We start from the raw sequence: 26,852 nt of genomic DNA, 5'->3' as shown, positions 1-26,852 counted from the left end.
CGCTTTTTGGTGTGCAAGACTCTGGGTAAAACTCTCTGCACAGACGTGATAAATACAAACCATATATATCCTGGTAAAGTTTATCCGAGGAATAACAGGCTCAAATCTATAAAGATTGATTTGAGAAGAATGTCAAGGATAATTTTCACCCTTTGGACTTTGGCATATGATAACAATCATTTCGGGAACATTTTATGTACATGCAGTTGCATAGCATCAATACGACAATACGGCCTGCCTTCCGTATACTAAACCCCTCTCTTTCGACTGCTGTTTTTCTGTGTGCATCATTCTTAAACTACCATGACAACATTCCAAATTATCCTGAAACATATTTAGGCCAAATATACACATGACAATTAGTACATCACACTGGTCAACCACGGTTTTTGTCACACTGAAATTTTTTGGACATTTTTTTATTTTCTGTTTCATCAAAAATGTACAGGTAAAAGTCTTATTTTAGGAAACCCGTCGATAGATGATAGAAAAAATCTCATTCTTCGAATGCATTAGGTAAAACATTATTGCTTATACAGTTGGGAGACCGACAGCCATCGATACAGCTGTGAGTGCTACACTTGCTACACTTGCTGCTTGGGGAACCCATCTCCACTTTGTTTTCTTAGGCCTGATGGCTTCCGCGTTATGCCTGGTGGCTTCCTCCTGAGGAAATCAACGATACGCCAGGTCAGTGGAGTTCCAATACATGATAGTATGATAACCCAATCATCTTCTAGAAAATGATCTACTAATTAAGTGGGAACAGTCTTATAACTGGCGGTTTAACATGAACAACATATATCCTATATACTCCTCGGCTTATGACACAACAAAAGAATGTTTAAACATCATGGTACCATAAAACGATTAGGTCCGAGCTATTGGCTCCAAGTGCAATACGCTAGACTAGTCTCGTCCCATGATCACCTCTAAGGCTACAATGCATATTTTCGTGTGAATTGTTTGAAAGTCATAATAGAACCCTCTAGAGACATTTACCAGAGCAAATATAGCTTGGTTAACCATATATTCTGTCTCCATGTCGAACTGTTTCCACCATGATCTGCATTGCGCTGGCGTTATTAATGCCTGTGATGATGGAACCTGCACAGAAAAAGTACAATGAAGCTTTTACACAATGGTTTCAAGGCAGCAGCATATTCAGGATCTCAGAGATTTCTAAACAACTCTATGAGAGATTAAAGAGTTCAAGACGAAAAACTCAGAGTCAGGTAGAAGACAGTACTGTTTTCGCATCAACTCCGAGAGTTCAATAAGTTGCATAAAATGAGAATAATTTTGATATATCCTTTACTACTAAAATGCATGAACTTCACCTTACGGGACTCTTAAGAATAGTGCTCCTCGTTTCCACAGTGCGCAATAGTATTTTGCGAAATCCTGGTCCCTCATTCTTGCTTTCACTTGTCCCATGTTTGATCTCAGCCGCCTAATACTGACATAGAACAGTGCGCAATAGTGATTTGCCAGATCTTAGCCGCCCATTCTTGCCTCAGGATTGATCTCAGCCACTTAATCTAATCTCTCTCTTTTCATTTCCATCGATTCTCATCTATCTAACTTTGCCAAAGCCTCTCATCTCATCTCATTTTCATCCATTCTAAAATTGGCTCATTTCTTAAACTGGCTTCCTTTCTTACCGTGATCGTTCCACAGTCTCTCTGTCTAAAAATGGGTTTATGCCGGGGAATACAATGGCGCTTAGCTCATGATCGGCGGCCAATATTTGAGTATAGTTGTTCAAATCGTGAATGCATACAAGGTGTTCGATGTATTGTCTCACTGAACTTTTTTGTTGAAATGCGCATCAAAGGACCTTTTTTGGGCTGTTTTGGTATACTATTCCAGACCCGTTTTGCGGTTTATTTTCTAGGGCGAGGATGATCGTGGAAAAGTGAGGCTCTAGGTTATGTCGGATCAATGGTAAGATGTCATCTATGCCTGCAGTATTTTGATGTTCGATACATCTACCTGGAAAAGATGGATGGTAGGAAAACGGAGTCGGCTGATAACGTTGATCACTTATATTTTTGGTTCCCTTTGTTGGCTGGTAAGATCATATACATGCCTTTTCTTTAAATTTATAACTAAAGTTGTCAATTTTTAACCAAAAAAACTGATGGCAACATTTTATCTAAAATATTTATAATTGTTATATTTGGTTAGAGTTGGCATTTCGTGCCCAGGCACGGTGGGCGGCACGGCCAGGCACGAGCCCAGGCACGCACGGCACGGCACGGGTGCAGTTGTCGAGGTGGCCCAGGCACGCACGGCACGGCACGAGTCCGGGCTCCGACGCAGAAATGAAGAATTTCCCGTGCCCAGGCACGGCACGGCCCTGGCACGGCCAGGCACGGCACGCACCAGGCACGCGGGCCTGGCACGGCACGGCCCGGGTTGTGGCACGAAAGTGGCTGTTTATAGCCGTTGTCCGTTGATGATGGGCTGATCATGTTTTCTCTGTTTTGTTATCCTTCCTCTGTTTTGTTTAGACTTTTGTTGCCGTTGTAATTGCAACGGTTGTTTTGATTTTTTTTTTTTTTTTTTTTTATATAATTCCTAACTCTATAAATACAACCTCAATTCAATTCATTTCTTCACAATTCAATCCATCTCTTATTCTCTTCTACTTATCTTTATTCTTATATACTTCTTATAATTTTACAATATAACTTATAAATATATAAAAATCTTATATAAAATAATTAGTAATATAAAATAATTAGTTATATAAAGTAATTAGTTAATCGGGTTTGTTGAATCGGAAGTTCAAGCAAGGGTTCAATTGGGTTTTATAACATCGGGTTTGTTGAATCGGGTATTCGGTTCAAGCAAGGGTTCAATTCTTCATTTCGATATTCCGAATTCCGATAGCTTTGTTTGCATTTTCTAACTCTACTTTTTATTATATTGTTTTAATTTTTGTTTGTTGAGTTAAATTTAGTTAATTAATTCTCTTTAAATATTAGTTTGTCTTTTAAAAATTTAATTATAATTATGGACTCACAAAACTCGTCTAAGAGGTCACGTCATATTAGTGAGTCGGATTCACCAAACCCCGAACCACCATTAAACATGAACCAAAATATGAATTTTCATCCGTCACTACTTGATAACATGCATTTTGAAAATACTATTTTCGAAAATCAAGCTTTTGAAGGACCTAGTACAATGCCTATTTTACCACCTTTTGTGACGGGGGGGATAAGACCACCGTCCGAACATGGGTCATCTACCGAGACATCACTACCCCAAACACAACCCAAACAACCCGTAGTAGATGTATGGTGTACCGAACAAGAAATGAACGAAATGCATAAAAAGGGTAATTCTAGTGAAGCATGGAGTCATTTTTTAAAGAGTAAAACTAGACCGGTTTGCAAATGTAGATATTGTGATCGCATATTTAGTTGTGCTACTACGGGTGGTACCGGTCATCTAAATCGACATTGGAAAAGTTGTACTAAACGAATCCAAAGTGACCAACCTACAATGGACCAATTCGTGACTCACCCCGATAACCAATCGTCCAATTATAATTATGATGAATGTTCCACCCAATTGGCTAGAATACACTTAAAATGTTAGTGTGCTATAAGGATTGGATGGATGCCGAAAATCGTCAACAAGACTTTGTCGATCATGAGCACGAGCTTGATTCCGACGAAACAAGCACCTCGTCAGATTCATAGTTGCATATCATATTAAATAAACTTGTATTTTGTATTTTTTTCTTATTATTATATTAGATTAATATCGTTTCTTAATCGTTTCATCGTTTTTTTTTAATTGAATAAACTTGTAGACGTGTAGTTATATCGTTTCATGCTTTTTTAATAAAAGATTGAGGTATTTTTTTTAACATTGTTTCTTAATCGTTTAATAAAAAACTCTTTTTTTTCATCGTTTCTTAATTATTTGATTAAATCGAATATATTAAAAATACAAGTAATCAATTACATTAATATTTAATAAAATATATATTTTAGTTGAATTATTATATTAATAAAAAAAAGGTACTAAAATCATACAACTATTATAAAATGTTCTTTGTTTTTTTTTTTTTTTAAAAAAAAAAAAAAAAAAAAAAAAAAAATAACGACGATGGGCGGCCCATGAACAAGGCACGACAAATTTATGGGCGAGACGCCCAAAGACGAAAATAACCGTGCCATAGGCGGGCCGCGGCTGTGATATTCAAGTATGGGCCAAGCACGGCACGGCACGGTGGGCCTAATTAGCGTGCCTGGGCCGGGCCATTTTTTGGGGTGGCACGATGGGCCGGCACGCGGGCCGGCCCAGCACGGCCCACTGCCATCTCTATATTTGGTCCGTCTTAATTTCAAATGGAAATTGTCCGTCTGAATCAAGAAAGTTGCCTTTTAAATAGTTGGTAGGTTGGAGTGGGTTGCTGAAGTAATTAAACAATTTTGTAATGTTCTGTTGCATATTTTACTTGTGATATTACAATTTATTGTAAAAGTATAAGATTCAATGTTTGGTGCTGCTGAGGAGTTAGATCAATGCATCAGTTGAATTTTGTATGTTGTGGGGTTTATTGGTTTGGTGTGTATGTAAGCCTATAATACTTGATCGTTGATGTGAGGTGTTTGTTTTAATTGAATATTTGTGCTGATCAGTGACTTGAAAATGGCGTCTGATGTTTCAAGGGAAGACAATGTGTACATCGCCAAGTTGGCTGAGCAAGCTGAGCGATATGAAAAGAGGGTTGAATAAATTACTAAAGAGCGCCCCTAAATTACTCATATCGCCCCTAAAATTCATTTCTTTTTCCAAGTTTGCCCTTCTCTCTACTTTAACTCTCTAAAACTTGTTTTTTTCCGGAAAAATTTAAATGAGTGACGGAAATCCTTTTTTTAATTATCTTTTTAATTCGTACAATAATGATAATTCGTACAATAATGATAATTCGTACAACAATGATGGATATCGATTTCAAAACGATTGGAATGCCGAACAACATTATCGGTACGACGATCAACAATATAGTTACGGTAATGGTGAAGGTAGTGGTTATGGAGACGGTAGTAACACGGGAAATTACAAGGAAGCTGAAAATACGCAAGACAATGAAAACACGCAAGAGAATGAGGTAATTTTGACGCATTTTTATATTGTTATTACGTAAAACGCGTAGGACCCGACCCAGAAAAAATGATTTCGTGTGAGATTCACGAAATAGCTCAGGAAAAGTCGTGCAAATCTCACGAAACTGCCCGGACCAATTCGCGTAAAACACACGAAATAGCCCAAGACCATTCGTGTGAAGTACACGAAATGGCCCAGGTTTTTCGTGTGCTTTACACGAAATGGCCTGTGCTATTTCGTGTATTTCACACGAATGGGCCTGTGTCTTTTACGTGTACTTCACACGAATGGACCTTTTTTTTTTTTTTTTTTTTTTTTTTTTTTTTTTTTATACGTTTTTATGTTTTTTTGTATACGTTTAATTTTTTTTTTTTTTTTTTTTTAAATATACGTTTTGTGTTTCACATGAGTGGACTTTTTTTTTTTTTTTTAATTTTTAAAAAAACGGTTAATGGATTTAATTAGGAAAATTATGAAGATCCCGGTGAAGAGAATGTTGATTACGGTGATAATTTTGTATTTAGCCATCCGTTTAACACATTTGAAGAAGCATTTGATCGTTGTGATGAAGTTGCATATGGGTTAGGCTTTCATTTGGTAAAGGCTAAGTATCACATGGAAAAGAGTCCTCCGTATAAAATAGTGAAATGTGACCGACACGGACCGTATAATAGCAAGGCTAAGGATCCTTTGAAACCGCAAAGAAAATCGAAGACCAAAAAATTTATGTGTCCATTTTCATTAAGAATGATTAAAAAAGGTGAAGGTGTGTGGGTTGTTGTTCCGAAGTGCGGTGTTCACAATCACAAGTTTGGGAAGTTTCTAGAAGGTCACAAAGCGTAGAGCGAAATTTCTTCAAGAACAGAAAGAATTGATTAAGCGATGATCGATAGTCTCACGTGAAACCGGGGATGGTTAGACATGCTTTTACGCTTCTTGGTATCCGATCAACCGCCCCGATTCTCAAACAAATTTATAATGAGAATGCCCGATTGAGTGCGAAGGATAAAGATGGGAGAAATAGTGTGCAATATATGTTGCATTTAGCGAACCGAGCTAACTACATTAGTGAGTCCGTCAAACATCCTGAAACAAAAAAACTTACACATGTTTGGTTTACTCATCCAGAGTCGGTGAAGATGTTTAAAGCGTGGCCAAATGTTATTCTAATCGACTCCACTTACAAGACAAATAAATACGGTCTTATATTGGTTCAATGTGTAGGTGTCACACCTGTTGGAAAAAGTTTTTTGATAGGTTACGCGTTAATTGAGAATGAGGGTAAAGAAGGGTATAATTGGGTTTTGAGAAGGTTAGAGTCATTGTTGGAACCAGTGTGAGGCCAATGATCATAGTTACGGATCACGAGCGTGGTCTACTTGCTGCACTTCCTGGTGTATTTCGTACTTCCCATCATTTCTTGTGCTTATTTCACGTATACACTGCAATTGAGGCTAGAGCAACGAACATGGAGAGGAATGGTAATTTTGGGAAAGCGTTAGCACACGGTGCTTGGAAGAAAGTTGTTGAAGCTAAAACATTTGATGAATGTACTAGTGGTAGGCTCTGATCTCGACCACCTTTGGTCATCATCGCGACCTCGACCTCTGCCTCGTCCCGACTCGACCTCCTCCTCATCACGACCCCTACCACGTCCTCTGGATCGTCTGCCTCTCCCCTACTACCCTCCACAACCGGGGTCGACCGATTACGCACGCATCCGAGGATGAACGTTCCTTAAAAAGTTTGTCACTTCTGCGGTCACTGCAGGGTCTTCAACATTGTCGTAGTGCGAGAACGTCTGAATAAGAGAGTGTCCAACCTGAAAATTACGATAACAAAGATATTAAAAAATACCAAAAAAAAAAAAAAGCGAATTAGTAAATAATATTAAATATAGTTACCGTAGTCGGAAAGTGGGACCTCGCCAAGGGCACTTGATCAGCATCCCGAGGAACATTCATCACGTAAGGATGCGAATGTGAGACAAACCACTCCATATATCCTACCGCATAGGAATGTGGTGGGTGAGCGGGCATCGACACCCTATCCAAATGTGTCATGTGCATCTTCCAATTATTCCACGTGTAGTCTAAAAATGCACCGTCATACGCACATCATAGGAAATGGACTTCACCGGACGGTGACCTTGTCAAAGTTGTACCATTGGGGTCGGGATGTTCTCGCATGTACCCAAACTGTCGAAGACATCGATCCGGCGATACGGCTCAACAATATCAATAAATCTCAACAACCCATGGTAAACACTACGCGGGTGCTCGGTCTCGGGTGGTCGTGGTACGGTCTCCAAGCTACCGTCTCAATCGGCATCATATCAAGTCTGCTCACGATAGGAAACCAAAGCTCTCCTGCCTCACGTTGTGGCACCGCAAGTGGACCACAACATAGCTCTAGGTGCACCCGAGGGGCCGTCAAAGTAGCCATTGGCCTAAATGCCTAAAGTACTCAAAAATCCAAGACTGCAACAAAGTCAAACAACCGCACAAACCTTTACAATCAGACCTCGTCGCGATCCCCATTTGCCTATATAGATAAGCAAGTGTGCCGCACCCAAGCAATCCCAGAAATACTACCAACATCTCTAAGCATCGGGAAAGTGTTAGCTCGCACTCTATCACTGGATTTATCAACAAATAACGTCGAACTCAATAAAAGCATCAAGTAGCCCTGAGCCTCCGATGCCTTTCCCCGCTTGTCTCCTTCAACCAAAGCTTTCAAAGCTTTTTGTAAGATCAAATTTCCCTTGTAAATCTTTGCATCCTTATCAGGTCCCCACTGACTTCCCAACTCCGCCTCAGTCATACCCAACAACTCCGACACGCCAAGTATCGGATGTGCCATATCTGCATCGGGTATGCTACAAGGAAATCCATCAATCTCGATCCCAAGAATCTCTTGCACATCATGTAATAATATCGTCATCTCACCCCATGGCATATGGAAAGTGTTGGTGTCTGGCTGCCACCTCTCAATAAAAGCACACAACAATGGCATGTTCAAATGTTTATGCATGATGTTGGGCAAATGACTAATCCCCGAATCCTCAACTATCTTCCAAGCTGCCGCCGACAATTTCCATGAACGAAGCTCGGCCAAAGATCGCTCTCTAGTATATTTAGTCAACAAACGCTGCAACTGAGGCTGACTCCACAAAAGGTAAGATATGTGTCCACCAAAACTCGGAATCAACTTCGGTACTACTGGTCCTCCCGGTGCTGGCCCTCTCAATATCCAACTAGTATCTTTCCCTCTAGCCCTTACTTTCCTCCGCGGCTCAGGAATCGAAGTGCTAGACCCCTCACCATAGACCTCAAATCTACCATGGATCCCCCGCCTAACACGTAAACCAGAAGTAGCCTCCACATTTCCCGCCTCCACATTTCCCGCCTCCTGATTTCCCGGCACCTCATTATCCATCACCTCATTTTCCATCACCTCATTTCCTACCTCCTCATCTTCCTCTTCCTCGTTTTCCGACCCCTCATAATTTCTCATCTCATCCGCAAGCTCTTTCTGAAATTGCTCGAACTCGCCACCTTCATAAAAAATCATCTCGAGAAGGCATAGAAACTTCTCTCGAACCAAAACTAGTACTACCCATCTTGAAAGTAATTTTTCGGCGAGCTGAAGCATGAAGTTTGTTTCGACGTTCATCACCATCGGCCATCTGCATTAACGAACAATTTAGTTACGTAAAATTACAAATAAAATGCTAATTTAAACGTAATAAAAAAAATATTAAACTAATTCAATATAAAAATAAAAAACGTAATATTCGAACTAAAAAATAGAAAAAAAAAAAAAAAAAAAAAAAAAGTACACGAATTAAGTAAAATTATTTCAAACACCTAATTTACGAGTTAAAATAAGAAAAAAAAAATTTAACGGATTAAACTAATTCAAATCTAATATTACAAATAAACTAATTCAAACGTAAATATAAAAATAAAAAACGTAATATTCGAAGTAAAAAATAGAAAAAAAAAAAACAAAACACAAAGTACACGAATTAAATAAAATTATTTCAAACACCTAATTTACGAGTTAAAATAAGGAAAAAAAAAAATTAAACGGATACAAATAAAACTAATGCAAACATAAAAACGTAATATTCGAAGTAAAAAATAGAAAAAAAAAAAGTACACGAATTAAATAATCGAACACCTAATTTACGAATTAATATAAGAAAAAAAAAATTTACGGCTAAAAAAAATAATATTAAACGGTAAAAAAAAAAAAAAAAAAACCGGTCCATTCGTGTGAAATACACGAAATGGCTTCGGTCCATTCGTGTGAAATACACGAAATTGGCCTGGTCCATTCGTGTAAATCACACGAAAAAACCCAGGTTTTTTCGTGTATTTCACACGAAATTGCCCAAGTTTTTTCGTGTTTTTCACACGAAATGCCCGTCGTTCCCAGATTTTTCTGGGTTTCCAGATTTTTTTTTTTTTTTTTTTTTCCGCATTCAATCAAACACAACAAATCACAAACAAACATCCTAATTTTGGCTCTAATCATCACAAATCTATACCTAAATCAACCTATACATAAATCTATACTAACCAAACAAATTTAATTGGGTTACAAAACAAAATTAAAAAACATACCTTCTTCTACTTTGGGAGGAATGGAGGACAAATCCGTTTTAATTTTGAAGCGATTTGTTGAACAAAGTTGTTGAAACGATTTTTAAATTTTGAATTTGAAAAAAAAAAAAAAAGGGGAAAGTTGTTGTTGTTCTTGGGTTTGCTGGGTTCAACAAGGGAAAGGGGAAAGTTGTTGTTGTTGTTGGGTACACGTGAGGATGAGTGTTGTGTGTGTTTTTTTTTTTTTTTTTTTTTTTTTTTTTTTTCAAAATTTAATTCAAAATTTAATGCTGTGTTCTATTTTTGAAGCGGGCTTGAAGCGGTTTTGAAACGGTTTTTAATAAAATACGAAACTCGAGAAGAAATAAAATACAAACAAGTTTTTGCTTATTTATTGTTTAAGGGCAAAAAGGTAATTTCTAGGGGCGATATGAGTAAAGTTAGGGGCGATCTTTAGCAAACCCGATTAATAGAGAAGGTCGCAAAGATAGCAGATGTCAATGAGGCCAAATTGTTATTGTTTCCTTGGCCGGGTATAGGACGGCAACCGGGTATAGGTGGTTGCGCTGATTGATGTCAAGCTGCTGGTAGCGTGGTTGAGTTGGGGCTCGAGTTTTGAGGTGAGCAGATGACGACAGCCATTATACTCAATTTATGGACTGATGGACAGCCATGGTGGCTCAATCGATGGAGATGGTCGGCTAATTTTTTATAGTTAACGTAGGCAGTTTCGAGGAGCTCGAACGTTTGATTGAGAATTGCCATTGTTAATCGATAATATTAATTGGAGTTCAGCAAAACGTAGAAAAGCAGTCGCTTGGTGATTTTACTCGTGTCATGTTTGTTCCACAAAATCTCATTTGTGACGGCACGTATCCGTCACTTTGGAGTGACGGATACTATTTTCCCTCACAAATGACCCAAATAGAGTAGAGAGGGAAGCACATGGGGGGGCCCCACCTTGTCTCCCCTATCCGTTTTGTGAGTGGCATTATCCGTCACTTGCTCCGACCCGTCTTTAGCAAGACTAATTGTTGTTGTACTCACTGTAATCTATGGAAAGCATCATTTCTTTCGCTTTGACTTAGTCTCAACTCGTCTTATTTCGCTCCATTTCTTACCTACAAAAAAAAAAAAAAAAAAAAAAAAGCAGCCCCAAAATCCGGACAAATAATATTTATTCGCAATAGTTGTAATTAAATTACTAATTACTCCTACTAACTAAACATATAGAATGAGCTATTAATCAATTAAATCGCACAACATCGAGTCAAGTAAACGCTTAAATATGGGGTAAAACGCAACTAAAATTATACTTATCAGTCGTTTATTTTTCGGAGCCCCTTTTTGGCCTATTGTAGGGAATGCCGTTCCAAATTTACACATTGATAATAGACTCTTAAAGGGCTCGGTTTATATGTAAGTATGACTCTTAAAGTAAATTTACATGTAAGTATGACTTATAAAACTCGAAAGTAAATTTACATGTAAGTATGACTCTTAAAGGGTTTGGTTTATGTCAGCCTATTATTTTATATTAATAAACGAAATTTATACTAAACCTCCTCGAGTGTATGAGCTAGAAAGTAATAAAACATTGACACTATTAATCTAAATTAATACTAAGCTATACATGAATTATAAGATGTATTTGTATGCATTTTCTACAGAGAGTTTTGGATGAAATTAACAAGACGCATTCACTTTACATGAGGGAGAATTATAAAGACACTGATCTCTTGAGCCTCTATTTTTAAATGACAATTCATGTTATCGATTCTTTTTCTGATTATTGCCTAACTATCTTTAAATAAGAAGATAATAATGTTTTTGCTCAAGGGGAAATACATGGTATTTAAGTTGGCAAAGGTTATTTTTTCCATAATTTTAGATTGTAAGATGGTTTTCTATTTTCATTGAGTCACAATTTTGAATTGTAAGATTATTTTTATAGTTAAGTTGACGTGTAGTAATGTTTGAACACACCAAACGTTACAAAAGGGAAAGATGTAGAGAATGAGGGGGAAAACGAGGTAAGGAAAAGGGAAATGACACGAGCGATAAGAGGAAAGGGAAGGAAGAGAAAGAGGCTGGAAAAAGGATGAATAAGTCGAGGATAAATGGAAGGAGGAGTATTATGAGAGGAAATTGAAGATATGTAAGACGACGAGAGGGGATATGGAAAGGGTATGAGAGGAGGAAGGGGAAATGGAAGGAGGAGGATCACGAGGATGAATAGGGGAAGATGAAGGTGGTCGAGAAGCGAGGACATCGGAGAGATAAAGAGGAAGTTAATAAGGGAGGGGAGAGGGAGAGGAATGAGTGGAAAAGGAGGAGGAAAGAGTAATGTGAGAAGGGCGAGTAGTTTGGGGAAAAAGGGTAGGAGGAGTAGTAATTGGAGGAGAAGTTATTATAATGAGAAATTTTAAATATTATAAGAGAACTCGCTAAAAATAATAATGTACTAAACTTATTGAACTACCTTTTCATTAATGTATAGAGACAATGTAATCTTTATCACGATGACATTTTTTTGAAGAAGCATAGAGGAACTTATTGAGGAATGGAGGTGGTTGCGGACGCGAGGACGTTGTAGAGAAAATGTAGAGAGAAAGAGGATGAACGGGGAGAGGGAAAGGAATGGGGAAAGAGGGGAGTAGGGAGGGGTAATGAGGGAAAGCGAGTAGTATGAGGAGAAAGAGGAGGAGGATAGAGAGTAATAATAGGAAAATAAATGATTAAAATGAAAAATTAAAATAAATATAAAAAAGATAAATGACCTGCGTTTGAAGCTATAAAATTCTTATGGAAATGTAGGTTATCTTTTGTATTGTAGTTTATCTACAAAGTTCTCATTCCATGGTGTTATCTGAGAGCAGAACAACTTGTGTTGCTTACAGATTTCACAGGGGTGCATTTTGTCACTAAGGAGCTTATGCTTGGTTTACCTTAAATATTGTCATTTACGAATGTACGGTGAAATTTATGTTAAATCTTATTATCTTAGCAAAATGTATTGTCTCTAGGAGCTACTATGCTACATAATATGTTAAATAGACGTTTTTCAATATCCGACGGTTTTTCAATATCCAAAAGGCATTTAAACTCAAATTCCAAAATTAAACTAATCAACGCAACGCGAACCACGACAACCAATTTGGAGGGAAAATGGTGTAGATTTAGGGGAAAATGAAAGGAGTGTTGGAGAGAAAAATTGTCGGGAACCATAACAGAAAGAGTAATAACATCTTTTAGATTATTAGTTAATCTCATTTAAGACGATTACCGTTTTAATTTTTTTCTCAATTTAAATTTTAAGTTTTTATAATAAAAAAATCGGAATTCGATTTTAAAACCTATAAGTTTACCTTGACTTTGTATTATGTTTCGCTATTCCTTTTGTTTTTCATTTTTCCCTTTTCTATTTTGTTCGCATTTTTAGGTGTGCGTTCACTCATTGACGGCTCTAAAAGATGATTCATGGCAGCAGACCCTAAATCATTTTGGGATTAAGGCTCTGATCGATATTGTTGTTGTTGTTGTTGTTGTTGTTATTGGCTTGCAGGCATTGACACAAGCACGGGTTCCAACAATGATGGTGATGGAAGATTCAAAAGTGTTAAAGATATCAATTAGTTATTATTGTGTATATTTTCTCATATCTTTGTATTATCCTTTTTGTATCATTTTGTATCTTTTTGTTATTATGTTTATATTGTATTTCCATATTTTAGGTAGATAGTTGTCTTGCTCTACAAGGACTAGGGTTCTCATGCTTGTATAAATGTAAACGTTTGTGCTCTTTGTAAATCATTCAATTCAATAATATCAATTCTGTACATGGTATCAGAGCAATAGAGGGAGCAATAAATATAGAGAAAGAACCTACGTACGAGACAAGCAAGGAGGAGCCATCACCTATATGACGAGCTCACCCGTACCATCATACAAGCTATGGAGGAAGAGAGTGGATAGGTCGTTGGTGATGTGGTGGCCTGAGTGCCCCACTGTCAGAAGGTAAGCAGCGTGGGTGGTGGAGGGGGTGGCAGTAGCGGTGTGAGCCTGAGGGTAAGAAGTACGGGGTCGTGGTGGTGGTTTGGGAAAGGTAATGTGAAGGAACTTCTTCTTGAAGTTCTCACAATAATTAGAGAGGTAGTGTCCTTGATATCGACACCACTGGCAAGTGCCCTTAAAAGGGTTAGCAGATGCGGTGGATGGGGTAGGGAGGAGAGGTGGGGCTTTGGAGGCAGAGGGACGAGTATAGGAGGACCGATATAAGATTGCGCGGACAGTGGCAAAGAGGGAGATCAACGAGGACGAAGAGGAGGCATGACCGCATGACCAAGGTTCAATTCATGGATGATAAGCTTTTCATGGAGAGCTTTAAAAGAGATCGAGGGTGTCCCGGGCGCTCACAACTTCAATGACACTGGTAGAGTTTGTAGTCCAGGCCACGAAGGACCTTTTCCGCAACATCTTCAGCGTCCATTGTCTTTCCAAGAAGCAAGCTCGGTCACACACATATTTATAACCTACATGTATTTGGTCACAACTTGATCGGTTTTGCGAATGCTATCAAGACGGTTCTTAATTTGAAGGAGATAACCCCTAGAGGGGTTAGCATATGTTTTTTCAAGGATAGTCCATACATCCCGAGATGAAGTAGCCTTGAGAGCAAGAGGGGTAGGGGAGGGATGAAGAGTGCCGAGGAAAGCCCATTTGATGAGACTATCCTTGCGCTTCCAGGTAGAGTGGGCGGGATTGACACTAACCTTGGAGTCGACACCAGTGATAATTTCAGCAGGGAAAGGATGAGAGCCATTGACAAACGTAAGCATATCAAAATCGTATAGGATGTCCCCAACCCTCGTTTTCCATGATTGATATGTTTGAGGGGTCAGTTGAGTACATGCAAGTAGTGAAATTGATAAGGATGAAAGTGAGTTTGGTTCGTGAGGATTTGGGTAGGAGACACCAGAGGTAGTCATTGAAAACGATTGCAAAATAGATATTGAGATAAGGTAAAGGCCGTATTTACAAAAAGTTGGTGGGGTCAGTGCTTTTTAAATATTGACACAAGCACGGGTTCCAACATGTACTGTCCATTCCTATGACTGCACACTATGTCACTGGCATGGCATAACCTTTCAAAACTATCTTTATGTGACTCATATTTTCATAGTTGTGTTCATGTGTTATGTAACTATATGAACTTGGTTTGTTCTTCTTACCGAAATATCGGCCAATTAATTATAATCGGAATCTGTTATATACAACATTTAAGCCATTTACATGTATATGAAAACAGTCAAACTAAACTAGAAGGGATGAAACAGTTTCGGAAACCAATAGAAAACCGCGCCCGATAGGGTGCGGACCACAAACTAGTGTATAAAAAGAAAAGTAACAAAGCCCACCAGTTCCCAGGTGCTTGATGCCAAAAAGTTTAAACTCCATTGACTAGTACTGTCTTGCAACAATGCATAGATCAAGCATTGGTAAATATGATCAAATTCATCATCCAACCGAATGGCAGACATAACTGATAGTAGTTTGAGAGACTGCAAAAGCAATCAATATTAACTTACAAGGAAAAAAAAAAAAAAAAAAAAACAGAAGTGGTACCCGTCACAACCAAGACCAACTATAATGTGTGTTACCCACCCGTCAAGTGCTTCACACAAATTCTGTGGTACGGTTGTATTCCGGCGTTGATTCCAGTCAACGGTTGCGTAAATTAACAAAATTATAAAAGGAGCGTATTTACATTTTTTTTACATTAAGAAATTTTTTTAAAAAAAAGAAAAACTTTGAAAGTATTTAATACGATTTTTTTTTTCACAAAGAAAACAGACAGGTTAATCTCCTAAAAATAGAGCCAACTCATCTCATTTTTCCGGTGGATTATAAATAGTGGAAGTAATTGACTTCCGGTCCATCTTAAAAGATTAGAAGAAGAATTTCTCAAATTAGTCATAAAGTCACCCATTTTGTTAAAACAATGTAAAAATTCAATTTTTGAAAAAAAAAAACCACTGTTTTAACCGATAACTTTGAACTACGAAAAACTATACAAAATCACTAAACAAATATAACTAATATGCGCCTTAATTACACAAATCTCTAAATTCCTCTGGTTGTATATGGTTAAGTTTCTAACAAGTATATTATAATATATTGAAAAAAATAGAAATTGCGGCATTTTATGTACACATTATTTTCAAATTTACAATCTTTTAACGAAAATCTCGTAGTAATCCCAAGTTTGAAGAGTCTTCTTTTATTTATCCCAAGCTTACATATTCTCGTAATAATTCCTATTTTGCATCTTTATTTTACTTTTGTCTTTCTCTTTTTAGGTGAAGATCATCTATGACGAAATCTTTGCAAGTTGACCTACTTATCAAATGTGAGTTTTCCATGTAAGGTTTTAACGAGTCCGCATTGTGAGACATTGTATTATTTTTAGAGTTTTGGACTTTAAGTTGGCCGGGTTTTATCTCTCTCTTTACATATTGCTCGTACGTTATTAATAGACAATCTTTTTTCTTTTTGTCGAGATTGCAATAAAAACCAAAAGTTATTTAGATAAATTGACAATCTTATTTTTTATAAATGACTTTTGATATAAAAAAAATAGTTCCGGTTAAACTATCAATTTTATTTGGGGTAAAAATGTCAAAATTTCCCTTTTCTACCTCTCAATACTACACAATAACAATTGTAGATTCGAAAACTAAATTGAAATTGTCGCTAAATAGAGAATACTACTCTATAATAGTTTAATTGTTAATTTCTCTATTTTTAATCTAAAAAACCGTACATTTTTTATCCAAAAAAAAAGTACATTTGTAGGAGATTTATACTAATTAATCTATTAACAGACCACTTCTCAGTCTCTCACTATCTCTATTAAACTACTCTAAATCATATACCGCTTTTTAAGGTAAAATTTAAATTATTTAACTACACACATTACATAAATTACTAATGTACATACAAAGCTTAAAAAAACTTACATTTCAATCACTTTATTATCATCATCATTCATCATCATCATACATTATATTGTATTGCTCGTTATTAATTGTGAATCTCATGCCAAATTATACACACATTAGTTAATCATATTTAGAATGTGATAATTTTTAAAAGTAAACCCGTACATTTTTGTACGGGTTAAAACTAGTTACGGGATACTTTCGAAAAAAAATATGACAATTATTAAAAAAAAAAAAAAAAAAAGGATTATTTTCCGCGTTTTCCTACAAATTTGGCCAAAACAAGATTGTAAACCATTAAGCACAAAGATTCCACCATCAAAAGATGATACAATTATAATGGTGACAAACTGACAAATTCGTGACCTATAATTTGAGCAATAAGCAAGCAATTGACAATGCCGCGGAATGAAGATAAACAAATAGTCGGATTAAGCATAAATTGAAATCGAAACATATCATATAAACATGAGAAAATGTTAAATTGTGAAAACGTTAACCTTGCCTCTTCCATTACGTTTTATGAAATATATAGTACAATCGGTAGCTAGGGTTACATTACTACGAGCCCATTATATTCGTAAGACGATACTAGGCTAAGGCCCATAAATACGACCCTATTACCCCCTCTCAAGTTGGAGCATGGGGATTCAAAATGCCCAACTTGCTAACTAGGAATACAAACTGAGACACACCAAGCGACTTGGTCAGAACATCGGCCAATTGCATCGAGGTAGAGACGTGGGACGTAGTAATTAAACCATCCTGAATGGCATCACGAATAAAGTGACAATCAATTTCAATATGTTTAGTCCGCTCGTGAAACACAGGATTGTGAGCCAGATGGAGTGCCGATTGACTATCACTGGAGATATGAACCGGAGAGGAATGGGTCACTCCAAGACATTCAAGAAGGCCACAGAGCCATTTAACTTCACACGTAATCGCAGCAAGGGCCCTGTACTCGGCTTCAGCAGACGAAAGTGCGACGGTGGGTTGCTTTTTAGTTTTCCATGAAAGAGGAGACGACCCGAGAAAAACGAACCAGCCTGTGATAGACCGGCGAGTAAGAGAACAAGCACCATAATCTGAGTCACACCAACCTGAGAGTGTCAAGGGAGCAGAAGAACTTAAGAGGATGCCTTGACCGGGTGTTCCCTTAAGGTATCGAACAGTACGCAATGCGGCATTCCAGTGGTCTTCACGTGGTTTGCTCATAAATTGTGATAGGATATGTACTGTGTAAGACAAGTCCGGTCTAGTGACAGCCAAGTACACTAGACGACCCACGAGACGACGATATTTTTCAGGATCAACAAGAAACTTACTTTGAGAGGAACTCAGTCGATGGTGTTGCTCAAGCGGGGTGGGTGCCGGCTTACAGCCGAGAAGGCCTACTTCAGCTATAATGTCTAATGCATATTTGCGTTGGCACAGAAAGAGACCGTCTGAATTGCGAGCCACTTCAATGCCCAAGAAGTACTTTAACTCACCCAAATCTTTCATGTGAAAGCACGAGTTCAAATATTCTTTAAAACGGGATAGAGCTGGCACGTCATTTCCGGAAATAATCAAATCATCAACGTATACCAATACATGAAGTCGGACATTACCTTTCACATATGTGAACAATGAGTAGTCAGAATAGCTTTGCGAGAACCCATACTTCTTTAAGGCCTCACCGAGCTTAGCGAACCAGCACCGCAGCGCTTGCTTGAGGCCATATAGAGATTTCCGGAGCCGACACACAAGCCTTGGAACCGAGGATTGAAAGCCCGGGGGCAGTCTCATATATACCTCTTCCTCCAAATCACCATGAAGGAATGCATTGTGGACATCCATCTGGTAAACCGGCCACTTCTTTGCTGCAGCAATAGCAAGAAATGTACGGACAGTGGTCATTTTGGCAACCGGAGCAAACGTCTCATCATAATCGACCCCCTCTGTTTGGTGATTCCCGAACACGACAAGGCGAGCTTTTAATCGTTCAATCGTAGAATCTGCTTTATATTTTATTTTGTAAAGCCATTTACTACCAAGAGCTTTCTTTCCTGACGGAAGTTGAGCCATGGTCCATGTGCCATTATCAATAAGTGCTTTCATTTCCGCTTCCATGGCCTTTCTCCACGCCTCACTTTGCACGGCTTCTTTAAAATTGCGTGGTTCCGTGTGTGTCATCAAAGCTGCCAGGTAAGTACGATAACTGGACGAGAATTTGTGACTAGAAAGGTAATTAACTAAAGGATAAGGCGTACCTGAGAGAGATGATGACACGGTGAGCGAGGATGCGCTGGACGGACTACTACCATGGCCTGGAAGGTTGACAACATAATCTTGGAGGTGCTTAGGAATTGATTTGGGTCGATGTCCACGACCCATATCCGTAGGAGGGACCTCAGAATCAGCCGTGGGAGGTGGGTCATCTGCCTGGTCACCGGCCTGGTCACCAGCCTGGTCCACGGCTTGGTCACGGGATGAAGGAGGGAGATCACTAGCTCTTTCTTCACAATTTTCCCAATCAATGACAATATCATCCGAAGCCTCTGTATGTGTCGAAGTCGAGGGCAATGGATCCAAATACGGGAAATTATCTTCATAAAATGTGACATCCCGTGAGACGAAAAAATCACGTTGATCAAGGTCATATAAATACCACCCTTTCTTTCCGGAGGGGTAACCCATAAATATACATTTACGACCCCGACTAGCAAACTTGTCACCCCGAGCTCGTTGATTATGAGCGTAACATAAAGCCCCAAATACACGTATATTTTCAAAGTCCGGGGGTTTACCAAAAATCAACTCATACGGTGTCACACCATCGAGAATACGGGAGGGTGTACGGTTTATCAAATACGCAGCGGCTAAGGCACATTCACCCCAAAACTCAATAGGAAGCCCGGCTTGAAATCGCAAGGCACGGGCAATATTAAGGATATGTTGGTGCTTACGCTCTACCCTCCCGTTTTGTTGAGGTGTCCCAACACAAGACGACTGAAACAATATGCCCTGACTATCGAAATAAGGTTTTAATGTATTGAACTCCGTCCCATTATCACTTCTAACAATTTTAATGTCAGCGGAAAATTGTCTTTTGAGCATGGCCACAAATAGCATGAACTTGGCATATACGTCAGTTTTATTATTCAACAAATAAATCCACACTCCCCGAGAAAAATCATCAACCAAAGTTAAAAAGTAGCGCGCACCCGAAAACGAGGGAGTGTCATACGGTCCCCATAAATCACAGTGAATCAATTCAAATGCACACGAAGCTTTATTATTACTTAACGGAAAACTACTACGAATATGTTTAGCACGGTGACACACCTCACACGGCTTTGACAAAGACCGTTTATTATTGCGAAAGAAAGGAAGTAATTGAACAACTTGCTCAGACGGATGACCAAGGCGCTTATTCCATAAGTTTAAAGATGCGGAAACGGCAATAGTGCTTAGAACGGTTGTCGAAGGAGCTTGAAGGTAGTATAGTCCATCCAGGCGATCACCCGTGCCAATCATCTCCCTCGTAGCCCGGTCCTGAATAATGCACAAAGCCGAGTTAGTCACAAATTCACAGTTCAATTCGTCACTTAATTGAGAAGCAGAGATTAAGTTACACTTTAATTGAGGTACATAAAGCACAGGATCAAGGGAAATTGTCGGAGTTAGGGTCACACGACCCACTTTCGAGGCACCAATTTTCGTACTATCGGGTAAGCCCACAATTCGTGGAGGAATGTTTCGAACATTACACAAAAGATCAAAATTACCCGTGACATGATGAGAACAGCCCGTATCGATAAGCCACTTACCAGAATAAGTGTGAGAGGGCGTACCATACACGGTGACCAGAGAAGCAGCTGACACCGGTTCTTTGACGGCAGACGAGGATTGTGCGTTGTTGCTGCTCTCGACCTTGGATACGATTGTGTCAGCACTGCTGCCCGCATCACGAGCTTGATATCCACCTCGTCCCCCTCCACGACCTGACCCACCTCCACGACCACGACTAGACCCACCACCACGATTGGGTTTTGTGAGCCCCTTTAGTTCATACCACCAATCAGGCCGCTCATCCATCAAGTCAAAACACATACTCCTATCGTGGCCATCTTGATTACAATTATTACAGTGAAGTTTTTGTCTTTCGGTCCGGTTCATTTGTGTTGGCGGTTTTACAGGAGGTCGATTTTTCGAATTAATATGAAAAGTGGCAATTTCAGTAGCAGTTTCATTAGCCTTATCAATACCCCTCACCCTCTCCTCTTGACTAATCATATGAAATGCCCTAGCTACAGTGGGCAACGGATTTTGGGACAAAATAACAGAGCGGAGGGAAGCATATGGGCCGGGGAGCAAACCGAGTAAAAAATGGTGGAGACGGTCAGAGTCACGACGGGCAGCGTATTGCTTGCTGCTCGTGCAATTGGTACAGCAATTGCAATCTATGATCGGTTCATGTTGGTCAAGATCGTCCCAAAGTTGACACAGTTTGCCATAGTAAACTGCTACTGACATACTTTCAGTTTGACGACAATCTCGAATTCCAGCCTTTATTTGTTGAATTCGAGAACCATCAACGACGCCAAAACGCTCATGTAGATCGTCCCACAAGCGTTTCGCGTTTTCGTATTTAGGAAGAAGCGAACGTACCTCGGAGGATATCGTGGTTTTCAGCCACGAGACTAACATTGAGTGAATGGTCTCCCAATCATCGGATGTACACGGTGCTTTAGGTTCGTTAATGGTACCATTAACGAAAACGAATTTACGACGAGACTTCAAGGCAACACGAACGTCATGAGCCCATTCATCGAAATTGTCTAACGTAAGACGAATAGGGGTGATAGAGTCACCCGGTTTATCTTGTGGACCAAGATAGTACGGGGAAGAGGCATCGATTTTGGTACTGCCTTCGCCGTTTGTCATGGCGGCTAGGGTTTGAGTTTTTAGGATTTTAATTTTGTTTAGTAGTTCACTGATACCATGTTAAATTGTGAAAACGTTAACCTTGCCTCTTCCATTACGTTTTATGAAATATATAGTACAATCGGTAGCTAGGGTTACATTACTACGAGCCCATTATATTCGTAAGACGATACTAGGCTAAGGCCCATAAATACGACCCTATTAGAAAAATAGAGAGTACCCATGATATGTTGAAATTAACCCTGATTTGGTTAAGCTTGTGAAACCAGAAGCAGAGTTGAAATCATAGAGACAGAAAGTCATAGAAATAGAAGACGGGAGAAATAGTGAAGGGAAGTTGACATTTATAAGGAAAGTATCTCCTATCTATAAAAGCTGAAGCCTTTCAAAGCTTCCTATTGGATGCAGCATTTTAGGGAAAAGTAAACCCACGTTCAAGCCTAAATGTTTAATTACCCTCTCTCCTCATTTGATAATTAATTCTTCTCTCTCCTCTTTGAGTAGGGCCCTCCATATTATGTATATCTATTTAATTTCTCTCTTTCCTACTTTCATTAAATAAATGTTACACTCTACAATACTTTCATTAGTGATTATTAGATTTAATACTTTCTCTCTTTCCTACTTTCATTAATTACCCTCTCTTTCCTACTTTCATTAATTACCCTCTCTCCTCATTTGATAATTAATTCTTCTCTCTCCTCTTTGAGTAGGGCCCCCCATATTATGTATATCTATTTAATTTCTCTCTTTCCTACTTTCATTAAATAAATGTTACACTCTACAATACTTTCATTAATGATTATTAGATTTAATTTAATTCATTGATCCTTGATTTTAATATAATAGTATTATTATTATTATTATTATTATTATTATTTTTAAATGACAAATCGACTTTGAAAAAACTGACGGACTTAGATTTTCATAAAAAAAATTACTCCGTAAAATAAAAATAATAATAAAAAATTAAAACAATAATAATAATATTAAAAAAAACAAAAAAAATGACAGATCTACTTTGGGTGTAAATAAAAAATAATGATAATAACCATAATATATAAAAATTAATTACAAATCGATTTTGAAAAAATAAATGACCAGTGGAGCTTTTCATGAATAATAATAATAATAATAATAATAATAATTGTTCCGGGTGTAATTCCAGAGCAAGTATCGTTACCACCCGTGGCTTGTAGAATAATGTCTTTGGTTGAACCCTTCTCGCTCCTATCGCCTCTCTCGGCCTTTCCTGCAACAATGAACGAACTGAGGGCTTGGCTTTATGCCAAGCGTACCCACTCCGACGCCCAAGTCAGTGAACTTAGAGGTGTAAGTTGTATACTAATTGGCTAGGAATGTATTGTAGAGAGATAAGGGAGATATTACCAGATGAATAGTGTATTTTAGGTTTAGTTGTGGGATCCTCTCCTCAATGAAGGTTGAGGAGTATTTATAGGCTTTCACCTTTTGGCACGTAGTGGCCAAGTGGCCAAGTGGCTTATTAGGTGGAAAGACCGTTCTACCCTCGGCCGATGAACCTACGGCAGCCTACAGAGGGTCTTGGATGTGAGTACGCGGACATGTGCCCCTACCGGGGGTTGCCATGCCGAGACCACGATAAGCGGGCCGATGGGCTCGACGGCGGGGCGATCTAAGTCGTTGACTTGCTGTGGATATCTTTGACCTTGCTCGGTGTGTTGACTTGGTCGGGCGGTGCGAATATGCCCCATCAATTTGCCCCAGCGTAGTCTATGCCGTGGTATGGGCTCCGATGTATCTTGAGCATATATTCTCGCACTAAGTAAATTTCGCAAATTTTTCAGACGGCGTCTTCTTGTGTATCGGCGTGGCACCTGTTATTCCGCATCGTATACCCTATCCCCCCTCCACATGGGTGCGTGAAGGGTAACCGATGTGGAAAGGAACAAGACGCCGGCCGAGACCAGGGCCGAGAGTCTTAGGTTGAATTTGATCGCCCCGGCGGTGCCTCCCGGCTTGGTTTGTCGGAAGCCGGCGGAGACTAGATACCTAGGAATTTGTTTGAGGGAGATGAACAAATAAGAGATGTGAATAGGCGTGTTGAAGACGCTTGGTCATCGTTGTATTGATTGACATTCAACCGCTGATTGCGGCGATTGACATTCCGCGGTTGCATGCTTGACACGTGTGTGTTCGCTGATTGGTTGACGCTTCATGGGCTGTGCCCTGATTGGTCCTTCTTCATGGGCTTTTCTCTATAAATAGGGTAGTTATTCCGTGATTTTGGCCTCCATTTTATTTTCGAAAATTTTTCTCTAAAATCTTCCATCTCTCCAAACTTTCAAGGGTTTTCTTCTTCTTAATCTTCGGAGTATTTGATCCGGCGAGTGTTTTTCTTTAAGGTAAACAAGCAAACTCTTTATTTTCCTTGCTAATAATTTGTTGTGAACCATGTCTTCTGCTGATGCCGGGCCTAGTAAACCTGCGTCGGGGGGTCCTAGGTCTCCTTCTCCTGAAGTTGATCCTCAAATTCTGGAGGAATGGGAGGATTCTGACTCTTTTGGTGATCTTGGTGATGATTTTGGTGATGATACGGAAAGGTCTCGTCCTAGTGAGGGGAGACGGTACGTCATGGATCACGGCTATGTCTGTAAGATCCGCCTTGATCCTGCTTGGTCCCGTAAGCTTGCCCTTTGTTCCGGCGGGAAACTTTTCGAGGATCATTTTTTCTTTGGTAAGGGATACGAAATTGTTATCCCTGGGGAGGGTCAGGCTGTATGCTGCCCTCCGCCGGGCCATACTGGCGTGTACCTGCGGCATTTGGAGTACGGGCTCCGGTTTCCGCTGAATGGGTACGTTGTGGCCATAATTAGAGCCATGAACGTTGCTGTTGCTCAACTGCACCCGCTGGCTATGAGGACCATAATTGGTTTCGTCTGGCTTTGTCTTTTTAAGGGAGAGGCTCCGACGGTGGATTTATTCCGCCGTCTTCATCATCTAAAACCGTCACTCCCCGGGCCGCGTTGGATGGTACAAACAGTACAAACCGAAAGCGGGGTTACGTCTCTGTTGACAAACTCTCTTCTTGCAAGGGCGGGGGTCGGTGGGTGTATGTTAAAGTGCCGAATGACTATCCGCTGCCCGTTCCTTCCAAAGATCGTTTAATTTGCGGTGTGAGACTAGGGCGGAGCATGACAGATGGGTCACTCGGAAGCGTCTTAAAATGGATGCTAGCAGGGGTCCTTCTCGAAGGAGGATGAGAAGAAGCGGCCATGAGGCTCTTTGAGGTGGACAAGGGTGGGGTGCCGAAAAGATGGATTCCCCCGACGCAGATCATTCTTCAGGATGAGCCGCTTTGCTATGTCGGCCTCATACCGGCCCTAGCACGGGGTGAGTGGGGTCGGTGTGAGGCCCACCGCCGCTCTTGATTTTTTTTTTTTTTTTTTTTTTTTTTTTTTTTTTTTATTTTCGAATCTCGATTCATTTCTTCTTGACTCTTGCTTTGTTCCTTTTGTAGACCACTTTGGACCGGACCTATCTGAGGATCTTCTTCGGAGAATGGGCCGCACAAAGATAAAACCGTCGCTAACCCGCATCCCAAGGCTTCACCCGATGATCCAGGATGTCGCCGAATGATCTTATGGAACAAAGGCTAAGGGTCTTGAGCAAAGAGGAGGCGCAGCGAGGGTTGTGAGCGGCGTGGTGCGTCGGACGCGAAAACAAGGCCCTTGGTGGCAAATCGTCGACACCGATTTCAACTCCTATCCCCTCCCTTAAGAAGATGGAGATTGTTGAGATTCCCGATGAGGGGATTCGACGAGAGGGATCTCCCCTTATCCGTAAGAGGAAAGGGACAACTTCTACCGCCGGCAAGGAAGTGCCTTCTCCTGGTCAAGAAGGCCAAACATGGTACCTATCCTGCTTGTGGCCTAAATTTAGCCGAACCATTAGGTGTTTTCGATAAGTCGGTGTTGATACGATATTTTAATTGAATTCTGCAGATCGCCGCAATCGGCTATTGCTCACGCTCGGCAAGAAAGGTGGGGTCCTCTCGCACGGTTGGTGATCAAGGCACCACCGTCAATCCTTCATCCTGTAAGGCTTTCGTCTCCCGGCCCGCAGCTAGTGGCCAAATTGCCACCATCGTCCCTTCATCCCATAAGGCTTCCGTCTCCGAGCTTATAGAGGAGGGCACGAAGCTTATTAGGGAGTGGCGAGGTGGAACGTGGCTACCGCCGCTCGTCTCGGGAACAAGAGAAGGCCGTGGCTCGGGCCGTTCATGAGCGTAACGCCACTAAGCGTGTGGCGCAGCGGCGGTTGGGTCTCCTTAATGAACAGAGGCTCAGGGTAGAAGTTGAGAAAACGCTCTTGGCCGAGAGAAAACTTAGGGAGGACGCTGAAAAGGAGGTCCTTGCTGAGAGGGCTAAAGCCGAGACTGCGGCTGCCGAAGCTGCGGAACTGCTGAGGAAATGTGAGCTCGCTCAGGGGCGCGCCGACCTCTACCTTACGCAGAGGAACGAGTCCCGGACTGTTTAAGGCTCAGGCGAGGTGGTTCGGGCGGAGATGCCGTTATCAAGCGAAGAGGCGGACATCGAGATGCTGCAAACCGACATGCTTCCCAAACTGTGCGCCAGGTTCCGGGATTTGGCCGAAGATGCTGCTAGGGAAGTTATCGGGGAGCTTTTCCCCCTTGATGGTTCCTTCCCGTGGGGCAGGTTCGACGCGTTGCTTGATGACAAGCTCGAGGCTAAGGAGAAAGCCGCGGTGGAGGAGGCCAAGGAGGCGGTGAAGGCAAAGATGGAGAGGGAGGCGGCCGCGGAGAAAGCAGCTCTTGTTGAGAGGGCTCGGGTGGCTAAGGAAGAAGCCGAAAGGATGAGGGCAGCTGAGGATGCCGAGGCCAAGGCTGAGGCTGCTAGAAAAGCTGCTGGGTTGCCCGCCGAAGAAGATGCGGCTTGATGAGAACAAGTTTACAGCAGATCCGCTTCGGCTGTCCGGGGGCCAGTTACCCAGCCCTTCCTCCCGTTATCTCTTTGTATATGAACATAATAGTAGTTTTTGTCTTCTTTTTGTACAACCTCGGTAGGTTGTGCTTCGGCTTATCCCTATGGGGACGGCCGTCGTTCGTATTCTTTTCACTTGTAATTTGTAACTTATCTTCTAATAATGGTTCGTTTCTTTCGCCTTCGGCTTGGCC

General features: G+C 40.3%; 2 protein-coding genes and 1 long non-coding RNA gene across 3 annotated transcripts; 1 reads left to right on the top strand and 2 right to left on the bottom strand.

Annotated features, from left to right (window-relative positions):
- Positions 1–457: 457 nt before the first annotated feature.
- Positions 458–15,300, bottom strand: LOC141622805 (protein ROOT HAIR DEFECTIVE 3 homolog 1-like). The gene is made up of 3 exons (XM_074438825.1): positions 15,161–15,300; positions 1,003–1,107; positions 458–666 (listed from the first exon to the last, which is right to left on the bottom strand). Exons 1-3 carry the CDS (start codon positions 15,281–15,283, stop codon positions 532–534), a joined length of 363 nt encoding a protein of 120 aa, XP_074294926.1. The 5' UTR covers positions 15,284–15,300; the 3' UTR covers positions 458–531.
- Positions 1,542–15,078, top strand: LOC141622807 (uncharacterized). Its single transcript, XR_012533103.1, has 3 exons — positions 1,542–2,074; positions 4,665–5,137; positions 13,309–15,078. It is a non-coding gene; the product is annotated as an uncharacterized LOC141622807 (long non-coding RNA).
- LOC141621111 (serine/threonine-protein phosphatase 7 long form homolog) lies at positions 6,842–10,317 on the bottom strand. The gene is made up of 4 exons (XM_074437814.1): positions 9,765–10,317; positions 7,705–8,821; positions 7,450–7,590; positions 6,842–6,955 (listed from the first exon to the last, which is right to left on the bottom strand). The coding sequence occupies exons 2-4, from the start codon at positions 8,812–8,814 to the stop codon at positions 6,842–6,844; spliced, it is 1,365 nt and encodes a 454-aa protein (XP_074293915.1). The 5' UTR covers positions 8,815–8,821; positions 9,765–10,317.
- Positions 15,301–26,852: the final 11,552 nt, after the last annotated feature.

The sequence above is a fragment of the Silene latifolia genome, chromosome X (assembly GCF_048544455.1).
Source record: "Silene latifolia isolate original U9 population chromosome X, ASM4854445v1, whole genome shotgun sequence".
NCBI lineage: Eukaryota > Viridiplantae > Streptophyta > Magnoliopsida > Caryophyllales > Caryophyllaceae > Silene > Silene latifolia.
This window is presented reverse-complemented; position numbering and strand designations above follow the sequence as displayed.

What these genes read in the sequence shown, in the direction of transcription:
- LOC141621111 (XM_074437814.1), bottom strand. Translation starts at nt 8,814, where the DNA reads ATGGTGATGAACGTCGAAACAAACTTCATGCTTCAGCTCGCCGAAAAA. An exon ending in GTATTTCTGGGATTGCTTGG is followed by an intron (nt 7,591 to 7,704) that starts GTGCGGCACACT and finishes TGAGTACTTTAG; the next exon opens with GCATTTAGGCCAATGGCTAC. An exon ending in ATATGATGCCGATTGAGACG is followed by an intron (nt 6,956 to 7,449) that starts GTAGCTTGGAGA and finishes CGTAATTTTCAG; the next exon opens with GTTGGACACTCTCTTATTCA.
- LOC141622805 (XM_074438825.1), bottom strand. Translation starts at nt 15,283, where the DNA reads ATGTCTGCCATTCGGTTGGATGATGAATTTGATCATATTTACCAATGC. An exon ending in CATCAAGCACCTGGGAACTG is followed by an intron (nt 1,108 to 15,160) that starts GTGGGCTTTGTT and finishes TTTTCTGTGCAG; the next exon opens with GTTCCATCATCACAGGCATT. An exon ending in ACCAAGCTATATTTGCTCTG is followed by an intron (nt 667 to 1,002) that starts GTAAATGTCTCT and finishes TGATTTCCTCAG; the next exon opens with GAGGAAGCCACCAGGCATAA.